Source organism: Triticum aestivum, chromosome 4B, assembly GCF_018294505.1.
Source record: "Triticum aestivum cultivar Chinese Spring chromosome 4B, IWGSC CS RefSeq v2.1, whole genome shotgun sequence".
NCBI classification, from domain to species: domain Eukaryota; kingdom Viridiplantae; phylum Streptophyta; class Magnoliopsida; order Poales; family Poaceae; genus Triticum; species Triticum aestivum.
The window spans coordinates 643,997,092-644,009,138 of record NC_057804.1 but is presented as its reverse complement, the minus strand read 5'-3'; the positions used below and the strand labels follow the sequence as shown (position 1 = coordinate 644,009,138).

Sequence of the window (12,047 nt, the reverse complement as noted above, 5' to 3'; positions counted from 1 at the left end):
TACTCATGCATAAATGGACATTACCATATAACCATATGCTCCAGTTTGTAGCTCGTCTTTGTACGTAGCTAGCTAGGCATACATGGACCTGTCTCTGGCCTTAGGTCGCCCGGCAACCGGCGGCAGTGGGGCGGCCGGCCGGCGAGCATACAGCTGCGGGCTGGCCGATGATGAGGCGCGGCCGTTGTTCCCGTGCCTCTTTTGCGACAGGAAATTCCTCAAGCCGCAGGCCCTCGGTGGCCACCAGAACGCGCACAGGGAGGAGCGCGCGGCTGGCTGGAACCCCTACGTCTACGGCCGCCCACCCGCTGACAGTGCCGCCTCGTCTCGCGCCTCCGCCACCGACAACTTCAACCCTATCGCCACGCACGGTGGTGGCGGGGGCGCCGCCCCACCGCCCCTCCATGTCGTTCTTGAGGCTGGCACGCTGGCTCCGTCGGCCCACGGCGTGCGAGTGGCAGCCGGCCCGTTCTCCGGCGTCCACGACGATGTGGGGGACATGCTAAGCTCAGGAAGGTCACCGGCCGCTGAGCCGGCATTGGAGAGCAACACCGGCGTAGGGATCAACCTGGAGCTGCGACTCTAGCTTATTTAGCTACCGACGACATGCATCTTGCAGGGTTATCTTCCAGCTCTCTTGGTTATTTGCCTTTATCAATCTATCTTCTGAAGGTTTTGTATTGCCCTTCTTCAGTTTTTGTTTTGTTTTGTGAAGTGCCTTTATTTCTTCAGACTGATGGTTTGTTGCCTTATTCAAGCATGACCTACTTGCCATACTATTTAGTAATTCCAAATATTGCATCGCCTCGTCAAATTGCTATATTTGTGATTATGATTGGTTCATAAATACTCCTTCCGTAAATTAATATAAGAGCGTTCAGAATAAGAGGGAGTAATATCTCAACTTGTTTATGTCTTACTTAGAAATGTGCTATGTCCAACATTAGAGTAGGCATATGCAAGGTTACCGAGGACATGCATATGCGTTCAATCGGGCGCACGGATAAGTAGCTTTCTGTTTTCTCTGTAACTTTCTTAATAAGATAGGTGGCTAGCGAATTTGTACGGCTAGAATTTGTTACACATTGCTGTAACTAATCATCAATTCATGCATCTGAGGGCTAGTTTGATCTCGGTCAACCAATGATCTCTAAAGAATTAGAAATTTCCTATCGCTTGGAGATATAATTTGTAATATGTGGCTTTCCGTGGTTACCAACTTACATGTAGAACATCTCTTGAATAAGGAACTTGGTAGAACTAAGTCACGAACCTAATGTTTTCGATTTGTAATAAGATTTTCAGTTTTCAACTTTGCACTGCTTTCTTAGATCTTAGAGCATCTCCAGCCGCGCCCCCAACAGGCCCCCCAAGGCCTTTTTTTGTCGCCGACGCTGAAAATTCGGCCCAGCCGCGCCCCCAGAAGCCCAATTTTCGCGGCTTGGGCCGATTTTGGCGCCGGCAGACCCAGGCCGATCCTGGCGCGCTAGGGGCGCCGGGGAAACAGAATTTGGCGCGAACAGGATTGGGTTCTCCGAGTCAGCGACTCGCCGCCTTCGTCGTCCTCATCGCGTCAGTTCCCACGGGAATCAATGCCAAGGCTGCCGCGCCGGTCTTATATGTAGTGTCCTTGGGTAGGGTATGTAGGTCAGGCCTAGGACCCTACCTAGGTACATGTCCTGGTCACCCCCCCCCCCCCCACACACACACAATCTGGATCAAATCGACCGAAAATAGAGGTGATGTGGTAAGATCTAACTCGACACGGAGGGGAACCAGACAAGGGTTCCGGATTCACTCACCACAGTCACCGTCGTCGCCGAGAATGAAAGCTACCCCGAGTTGCTGTCACCTAGAACAAAAGCTCCACCGCCGTCGCCGGCTCACCGCCGAGAATGAAGAGGCGGGGGCAACATGCGTCCAGTCAGGTACAGGGACGCGTTTCACTTGATGCACTGCAAAGTGGGGCCCGTTTCTAGATACAATGCCAACTGGGACCCACATGTCTAAACATATCCTCACTCCCATTGATGACCTTTTTAGTCGTCCGAGTGGGCCTTGGCTATTTGAGCTTCTGAAATGTCGCACAAGACCTATTTCGTTAACTACGTTGTACTCCTTCCAATACACCTCATCGTTGTCGCATAGTATCTATTAGCCCATAATCACCTTGAGCTTGACAATGTATTAGTCGATTTGTGTTTTCAGTCAACTTGAATAATATATGTTTTTGTCGGCTACTTCAGATAATTAGTCGGTTGTATACACAGTTAGGGCCAAAAAACGGCGATACTCCCTCCGTTTCATAATGTAGTGCGCCTGCACTTCACAAGATAAATATTTGATCATAAATTTAACCAACGAGACCAACTGCGGCGGGAGCAAAAATTACACCACTGTATAATTTTTGCTCCCAACGTAGTCGGTGTTGTTGGTTAAATTTTGTGACGCCCTCACTGCTTAATTCATCAGATCCATGGAGATACAAGTAGTTTTTCGGGGAAGGAGGAAGGGATTCAGAGAGGAGGCATGATTCACGAGAAGAAGGGAATGGGGATAGGGTTACAACCAGTACTCAGCCGTGCCCTCCACTCCGCACACACCGCTACTTAACCTACATCTCTCAGGTCTCTGGATCGAAAAGCCGGTTGGGCCTCTTCCTCCTCTTGGGCCGTGCCAGGCCGTCCCGCTCCTCAGGTGGGCCTTGAGTGGTAACTGGGGACGTGACATTGTCCCCCCCCCCCTTAGATGTGGCTTGCCCCCAAGCTATTGCTCCAGGGATTCTGCTCCGGAGCTCGAAGTAGTCTTCCCACGTCGCCAGAGAACTAGGCTGAGCATCCCACTTGATCAACACTTGCAGAATTTTGGCAGTGCCCCTTGTGATGACCCGCCGCGCCAAAGCCTGCTCCAGGATGAAGGGCATCGCATGCACCGGTGGTGGTGTTGGCAGCCCCGGCGCCACTTCGGTGGAGGGAGGAAGAGCGCCACGTAGAAGGGACACGTGGAACACTGGATGCACCTTTCTCGTCGCCGGCAACAGCAGACGATAGGCCACTGTGCTCACCCAAGCCTCGACCTGAAAAGGACCAAAGTAACGGAAAGCAAGCTTATGACTGGCCCGTTGTGCCACGGAGACCTGCACATACGGCTGCAGTTTGACAAACACCCAATCGCCCACCAAAAAGGATCTCTCTGATCGATGCTTATCTGCTTGAGATTTCATACGCTAACGAGCACGCTCTAGATGTTGTTTGAGCAGAGCTAACATGAGTTATCGCTCATGCACCCAGCTGTGCAAATCTGAAGAAACGGCAGTTGTTGCTTCCATGATGCCGAAATGACGTGGAGGGTGCCCATACAATGTTTCAAAGGGTGAAGCCCCAAGCGTAGAGTGATAAGCAGTAGTATACCAGAACTCCGCCAAATGAAGCCATTGATACCAGCGATGTGGGCAAGCATGAACGAAACAACGGAGATAAGACTCCAAACATTGATTCACCCGTTCTGTGGTGCCATCCGTCTAGGGGTGATGCGCTGATGACATGCGGAGTTCAGTTCCTGCTAGCCAGAAACAGCTCTCTCCAGAATGTGCTTGTAAAGATCTTGTCATGATCCGAGACTAAGGCATATGGTAACCCATGGTACTTGTACACATTTGTCATGTATGCTGACGCCACTTGAACTGCTATGAAGGGATGCATCAAAGGAACAAAATGGGCGTACCTGGTAAGTTTGTCAACTACCACCATGATGCAAGTGTATCCCGGAGAGGCTGGCAACCCATCTATAAAGTCCATAGTCACCGTGTGCCAGGGATGTGGTGGTATTGCTAGTGGCTCAAGCAACCCGGGCGTTATGATGTGTTCTGGCTTAGCTTGCTTGCACACAACACATGCGGAGATGAACTGGGTGATGTCAGACTTCATGTTCGGCCATGCAAACAACTTCTTGGCTTTCTCATAAGTAGCATGGATGCCGGAGTGTCCACCCAACAGGCTAGCATGTAATCACTAAAGAACTTGGTCCCGTGCCGCTGCATTGCTTCCCAGCCACACACGACCCTTGTAACGAATGACTCCATCCTGCACCGTATAAGGGGACTCGCCCACCGCAGACCCACTATGTTGCTGCAACAGCTTACAAGCTTGCGGGTCAGATGCATAACCTTTTGTGATATCCTCCAACCAAACTGGTAAGACCACGAAGACTGCACAAAGTGTCCCATCGCGACGGGATAAGGCGTCTGCAACTTTGTTTTTGACTCCTTTGCAATAGACTATTTTTTATTGCAGGCCTAACATCTTAGTTAATGCATTGCGCTGCCACGGGGTATGCATCCGCTGCTCATCCAAGTGAGCCAAACTTCTCTGATCTGTGCGAATAACGAACTCCCCTGTTTGCAAATACGGACGCCACTGGTCAACTATGAGCAAGATCGCCACGAACTATTTCTCATGCGCAGAGCGTCCGCTGTTGCGAGGACCAAGGGACTTGCTCAAAAAGGCTATGGGGTGCCCTTCTTGCATAAGGACAGCACCGATTCCATGATCAGAAGCATCAGTCTCCACCTCAAATGGCCTATCAAACCGAGGTAGTGCCAGAACCGGAGCTGTAATCAGCGACGACATCAAGTGATGGAAAGCAGCGCCAGCTTCTGGACTCCAGACAACATTGGCACCCTTCTTGAGTAAATTAGTGAGCGGACGGCTGATTAACCCAAAGTTTTTCACAAACCTCCGATAATACCCAGCCAATCCCAAGAATCCTCAAACCTCTTTGACGGTGGTGGGAGTTGGCCAATCTCGGACTGCTGAAATGTTTTTATCATCCGTCGATACCCCCTCGGCACTAATAACATGCCCAAGATAAGTCAATTTTTGCTGAGCAAACTTGCACTTAGAGAGGTTGAGGTGAAATTTGTGCTGAGCTAGGAGCTGAAATACTTGTTGCAGCAATTCGATATGCCTCTGCAAGGTCTGACTATGCACCAAAATATCATCGATAAATACCAACACTCCTTTGCGAAGTAATGGCGCAAACAGAATGCTCATCGCACCCTGAAAGGTAGCTGGTCCACCTGTAACCCCATTTGGCATCACTTTAAATTCATAATGGCCATGGTGCGTCTTGAAGGCTGTTTTATGCCCATCCTCTGGTTTCATGAGAATTTGATGATACCCTACCCGCAGATCCAAACTGGTGAACCAAACAGACCCAGCCAACTCGTCCAACAATTGTTCTATAATAGGGAGAGGGAAGCGGTTCTTGACAGTGATGGCATTCACATGTCTGAAATCAATGCAGAAACGCAAACTGAGATCCTTCTTCTGGACTAACAGCACCCGGGACGCATAAGGACTGCAGTTGTGCTGAATGATACCTTGCCTAAGCATTTCAGACACTTGCGCCTCAATTTCATCCTTTTGAGCTGGGGTATAACGATATGGCCGAATGTTGACGGGTTGTGCACCTGGAATCAACAGAATGCTGTGGTCAACTGCTCGCTATGGGGGCAATCCAGTAGGTGGCTCGAACAGGTGAGCGAACTGCTTCAAGAGTGTCTGCACCACTTCAGGCACAACTGCACTGTCAGGCTCACACTCAACAGCACACACCTGAATAACCTGATGAATATCGTTGTTGGCCATTAAGAGATTCAACTGAGCCGAGGACAACTGAAAACACTACTGAACATTCGGTTGAACTCCCTGCTGCAAAATATCCTGCCCGTGATGCTCAAACCGCAGTTGTTTCTGACCCTAATGAACATCCATAGGACTATGCGCCTCCAGCCAGTCCATACCCACAATCATGTCATAACACCCCAACGGCAGCACTTTCAAGGTTGATCTGAACTTATGCCCTTGCACAATCCATTGACAATCCGGAAGTTCATGGGTGCACTATATTTGTTCTCCATCAGCGACACGCACCAGAAGGGAACGAGTGGACAACACCACACCAGACAAGCGAGCTACTAAGGTAGAACTGAAAAAACTATGTGAACTGCTAGAGTCAATGAGAATCAACACCTTGTGCTTTTGGATGGATCCTTGCAAGCGCACAGTTTGAGGCGCGACAGTACCGTCCACTGCTGCTCTGGAAATTGTGTGACACTCACTAGTAGAGTCTGACTGATCGGATTGACTGTCAAATCCAGAAATGCCTAAGACATCAAAAAGCTCCTGCACAACATGCAACTGCACAGCGGTAGCGCACTTGTGATCCTTGGACCATTTCTCTCCACACAAATAGCAAAGCCTCCGTGCACGACGGTAGGCTCGGAGAGTAGTCAACCGCTCATCAGTAGAGGGAGTCGAGTGCGCCTGAGTATTGGGCGCAGCTTTCCGATCCCCTGCAACATCCATCACTGGAGGAGGACGTCCGGGTGGTGTAGGCAATGGCATCGCACCACGCAAATGTGATCGAGTCCCCACACCACTGTCTGTGCGACGAGATTCACGCCTTTTCAAAATTTCCAGTGCTTCTTCCTGCAAACATGCCAAGGAAACAGCAGTATCCATGTCGCGGTGGTTGTGAACAAGAACAATGACCCGAATTTCATCCTTAAGTCCATCAACAAAATGGGACGGAAACAAGGCAGGATCCCAAGAACTGCTATGAGCTAAAAGAGAATGCATCAGATCATTAAACTGAGCCACATACTCAGACACCGAGTCCGTCCGACGCAAATGAAAGAGTTAACGCAGCAGAGAATTGTACTCATTGCGTTCGAATTGGTCATAGACCAGCGAACAGAACGGCTCCCACTCCATATGACTAAGATCAAAACGTCCATTCTCTAACTAGATCATGGCAGGACCCGCAAAATGCATCGCTGCCGTATCTACCCATAATTCCGGATCCAAGTGGAACACTCTAAAGTAAGACTCATAGTTATGTTTCCAACTATGCGGCCGCTCCCTCAAAAACAGAGGAAAATCCATCTTGGGTCGGGGCGGCAGGGAAGGGCGCATACGCCTCGTACTTCCAGAACGAGAAGGCTGCCGGAAGTGGGTTAATCCCGACAAAAACTGACGCCATTCTGGAGAATGAACAAGCGAACGCGAGCGAGATTCATGGACGGCTGACGTACCCGTGACCGGAGGTGGAACAAGGGTAGTTACTACCCCCGCTCGCGCCCCCCGGAAAGTTGTGTCGTCGTGGCGGCCATCGGGCCTGAGAGTGGTTGCCGCGGCGACGAAGGTGTCATGCGGCGGTGGCTCTGTCACCAATGGCGGCAGATCCGTCGGCTTCATCGACAGGATCGGGTTGCGGATGACGTGGTCCAAGTCACGCCGAACTCCGCCCAGATCCGTCCTTAGATCAGTCACCGCCTGATCCAAGGCCGGTCTCCACTCCGCTAGATCGACGACGGCAGGCTTGATCTCCTCAAAAAGGGCTGTGGACGCCGCCAACGCCTTCTGGATGGAGGCGTTTTGCTCCTGGATCGTCTTGAGCGCCGCCGCCAACTCGTCAACGCGCTGCTCCATCGTTACCGCTTGCCTCTGCTGACGCGTGGAGAAAGTGGGTCGCTGAAGATAATCTGGCAAATCTGATACCATATGTTACGCCCTTACTGCTTAATTCATCAGATCCATGGAGATACAAGTAGTTTTTCAGGGAAGGAGGGAGGGATTTAGAGAGGAGGCGCGATTCAGGAGAAGAAGGGATAAAGGGGAAACTGCTAGCTCCCCCGGCTCCCGTGTCGTCCCCCGCGGGCGACCCGGGGGCGACTAGGGTTTCCCCCCGGCGCCGCCACCCCCTCCAGCATCTCCTCCCCTTGCCGCCACCTGAGGGATGCCAGGCAAGCCGGGGCGGCCGCCGATGAAGGTGGCGGCGAGGTCCCTCGTCGCTTCGTTCCCCTCGCGAAGGACCACGGACTCCGGGGCGGCGGCCCTGGTCGGCGAGGCGGCGCGGCCTCTGCGACAGGCGGCGTGCGCGGGATGTGGCGGCCGGGCTCCTCGGCTGCTCGGGCGGCGCGGAGCTGGCGGGGGGTGGTCGTGGCGCAGATTTCTTCCGATCCAGATCTGAAGGTCGGGCTGTTTTCTCCTCCTCTGCTCACTCCTCTCCTCTTGCTGTCCGCTCTGCAGCTTTGGCTGCCAGTTCCGGTGCCGGCGGTGTGCTGGTGGCATAGTCTGAGTCCGGGGGAAACCCTTGGTCGGCTCTCTGACCACGGCGGTGATGGCGCGTGCGCGCATCGCCTTTCTCCTTCGAGGCACCACTGAGGACTCCCCTATCCATCCCCGTCCCAGATCCCGGGTGAAAACCCAAAACTCGTCTCGGGTTGGGCGGTGGCGGCGCCCTGCGCGTCATTCCCTCCTTGGAGGCGCCGCCTTGGGTCGTCTGGTTCTCCGGGTGAGTGGCGCCGAGGTAGGTGAGCGCCCGTCGGTTGCGAGTCCAAGCAGAGGCTTCTCCAAGCTTCGGCCTTGGGTCTTTGCAGCTGGTTTCTTCGACAATCCCCCTAGTGGCTTTCCTTCTGTTCTCGGTTGCCCGGGCAGGTGGCAGTGCAGCTAGTGGTGTGAGCCTACAGCGTGGTGAGAACCGTGAGCCAGGCCTGTTCTGGGTTACGACCGGCACATGTCCGTGCTCTCGGGTGAGCGCCCGACGACCCGACGGCGCGGTGCCTTCAAGCCTAGACGAGAAGATTGGGGTCTTCTTCGGCGTTGGAAGACAGGTTGCGGGGTCCCAATCCCATGATCCGGCTGCTCTCAGTGCTTGCAGGCCTTTGGTTGATCCCCGAGGCTTCTCTGCTTTCCTGCTCCTGGTGTCGATGTGCAGCAGGCTTCGACATTACTTGCAGATCTTTCATGTCTCTTCCTTTGTGTGCAGTAGTGTGCGTTGCGTTGTAAGCTGTTCACTCGGCTCCCTTGTATCTTTCGGTCGCTCTTGCTTGGTGGCCTTGTGTAATCCTGGCCGGTTGATGGCTTTGTTAATTCAAAGTCGGGCTCCCCCTTGAGCCTTCGTTCTAAAAAAAGGAGAAGAAGGGAATGGGGATAGGGTTACAACCAGTACTCAGCCGTGCCCTCCACTCCGCACACACCGCTACTTAACCTACATCTCCTAGGTCTCTGGATCGAAAAGCCAGTTGGGCCTCTTCCTCCTCTTGGGCGGTGCCAGGCCGTCCCGCTCCTCAGGTAGGCCTTGAGTGGTAACTGGGGACGTGACAAATTTATAGTCAAATTCAGGGCGCACTATATTGTGAAATGGAGGGAGTACTAACATAGGTGCTAATGCATCTTCCGTGTGTGGAACATGCCCGTCCACAACACCTGAAGATGATAGGACATCAGATGTACACGGTGGCCTGCGCAGCGCGATTGGAGGTTTTATGGGAGCACAGCCAACGAAAGGACATCGAGATGGCGACGCCGGTGGCCCTGCTCTCTCCGGTCGTACCACTCTCGCTGTCGTCCGTACGAGGCGTTTCGGGCATCCCGTAAATCAAGCATCTGGTGATGATTTCGTATGCGCGCGGCTCCTTTCGTTTCGTTTCAGCCAAATCACCAACGTACTCATGCATTCATAAATGGGCGTTTTGTACTCTTGTCTCCTCTTCGTCTTCCCGTTTAAATCTTCTTTCCCGGACTAGATATACTAGCTCCGTGCCTCTAGTATTGCACAGCATATGTATACTTCGTAGCTAGGCTTGGTACGTTGCTAGCTAGGTATACATGGAGACGGAGCTGTCTCTGGCCTTGGGTCGCCCTGAAACCGGCGACAGCGGGGCGGCCGGCCGGGGTGCGGGCAACGGCGGGAAGGCCGACGATGAGGTCCAGCCGCTGTTCCCGTGCCTCTTCTGCGACAGGAAGTTCCTCAAGTCGCAGGCCCTCGGGGGCCACCAGAACGCGCACAAGGAGGAGCGCGCGGCCGGCTGGAACCCCTACATCTACGGCCGCTACCCCGTTGCCAATCCCACCTCGTCTCGCGCCGCCGCCAGCAAAAAGTCGATCCCTATGGCCACGCACGGTGGTGGCGGAGCCGCCGCCGCACCGCCCCTCCATGTCGTTCGTGAGGCTGGCACGCTGGCTCCGTCCGTCCACGGCGTGCGAGCGGGAGCCGGCCCGTTCTACGGCGTCCACGACGATGTGGGGGACATGCTAAGCTCGGAAAGGTCACCGGCCGCTGAGCCGGCATCGGAGAGCAACACCGGCGTAGGGATCGACCTGGAGCTGCGACTCTAGCTTATTTAGCTACCGACGACATGCATCTTGCAGGATTATCTTCCAGTCTCTTGGTTATTTGCCTTTATCAATCTATCTTCTGAAGGTTTGTGTTGCCCTTCAGTTTTTGTTTTGTTTTGCTTGTGAAGTGCCTTTATTTCTTCAGACTGATGGTTCGTTGCCTTAGTCAAGCTGTCAAGCTCAAGCATGACTCACTTGCCATACTATTGAGTAATTCCAAATATTATTGCATCGCCTCGTCAAATTGCTATATTTGTGATTGGTACATAAATAATATCTCAACGTGGTTCTGTCTTACAAATGTGTTATGTCCAACATTAGAGTAGGCATATTACTTCATGCAGTGTTCAATCGGGCACGAATAAGTACTCCCTCCGTCCGAAAATATTTGTCTCCGAAATGGATGTGTCAAGACTTGTTTTAGTTATAGATACATCCATTTTATCCATTTCTAGGACAAGTATTTCCGGACGGAGGGAGTAGCTTTCTGTTTTCTCTGTAACTTTCTTAATAAGACAGGTGTGGGTAGTGCATTTGTGTGGCCAGAATTTGTTACACATTGCTGTAACTAATCATCAATCCATGCATCTGAATGGGCTAGCTTAATCTCGGTTAACCAAAATGATTTCTAAAGAAATAGAAATTTCCTATCACTTGGAGATATAATTTGTAACATGTAGTATTCCGTTGTTACCAACTTACAAGTAGAATGTCTTTTGAATAAGGAACTTCATATTGGACATTTTATATATACATATATGGTTCTGTACTATAACTTATGTTTTTTATTTGTAAGAAGTTTATTCAGTTCTCAACTTTGCATTGCTTTATTAGATTCTTATTTGGGTTTGGTTGTTCAATAGTTACAAAAGGTATTGTGACCTTTAACAAAGATGTATTCCATTCGGAATCAGATTTCAAGAACGGACTTAGTTGCGGTTTTGAACACATAGTCTATGCATAACATGGGAGAACTTTTTTGTTGTTGCAATAAACACATACACAGAAATGTCTTACTGAAATTAATAATTGGCATGCACATATTCACATGATATCTAACATACGTAGTTCTAGTATGAAAACAAAAAAGATGGCACACACAGTTCAGACTTGTCATAGTTAATTCAGTTATAATTTGCTACGTACCAAATAGCATTTAAAAATGGTAACAGGATTTTTGTTTTTGTTGCATTTATCTTTTGTAAAGAGTATCATACATTGAACATTAGCTTTCGCTACAGCTACATGACACAAACAACAATCATCATTGGATCAGATGGCATGTAAAACATGACATATTTGATCACAATGTGAGAAGTACATCTCAAAAGCTAATTCATCTCTTGTTGTTACAAGGACTAAGAAATGTGCTTGTTAAAACATATTATCTTCAACATGCACCATCTTTTTTTCCACATTTATAGGAGAATCTTTCTACTAACCTTTTTTATATATATTCTAATGCGATGTTTGATAACTTATGTTGAGTACTAATAACCATCTCCATCGTCGGGGGCATAAAGTGATATCAGTTTGCTTATCTTGTCTTGCCCAAAACACGCAAGGTAAGATGCCTATATCCAAAGAAAATGATATTCCCATGTCTCAATATCAGCTCTTTTTATCATACAAAGAATAATAGATTCCAAGTTTTACTCATATGGAGGGAAACTATTTCAATTACACGAAGATGACAATACCCAAGAGAACTTTGTAACTTTCAATTGTGAGAGAAGAAATTGGTTCGATGAATTTGGTTTGGTAAAATGTCACTAAGTTTGGCTAAATTTAATCATAGACTCGTATCCTAGAGATCTAAAATTTGATTGAAGACACATTCAATAACATAAAAATCATTCAGAC

The 12,047-nt window shown here is 50.3% G+C and overlaps 2 protein-coding genes across 2 annotated transcripts; both read left to right on the top strand.

The window, feature by feature from the left end:
• The first annotated feature begins 29 nt into the window (after positions 1 to 29).
• Positions 30 to 776, top strand: LOC123089564 (zinc finger protein GIS3-like). Its single transcript, XM_044511212.1, has one exon. It carries the CDS (start codon positions 83 to 85, stop codon positions 584 to 586), a length of 504 nt encoding a protein of 167 aa, XP_044367147.1. The 5' UTR covers positions 30 to 82; the 3' UTR covers positions 587 to 776.
• An 8,770-nt stretch (positions 777 to 9,546) lies between these two features.
• On the top strand, positions 9,547 to 10,415 carry LOC123089563 (zinc finger protein GIS3-like). The gene has a single exon (XM_044511211.1). It carries the CDS (start codon positions 9,675 to 9,677, stop codon positions 10,182 to 10,184), a length of 510 nt encoding a protein of 169 aa, XP_044367146.1. The 5' UTR covers positions 9,547 to 9,674; the 3' UTR covers positions 10,185 to 10,415.
• Positions 10,416 to 12,047: the final 1,632 nt, after the last annotated feature.

Excerpts from the sequence above, each read along its gene's own strand:
- LOC123089564 (XM_044511212.1), top strand. The coding sequence starts at position 83 with ATGGACCTGTCTCTGGCCTTAGGTCGCCCGGCAACCGGCGGCAGTGGG.
- LOC123089563 (XM_044511211.1), top strand. The coding sequence starts at position 9,675 with ATGGAGACGGAGCTGTCTCTGGCCTTGGGTCGCCCTGAAACCGGCGAC.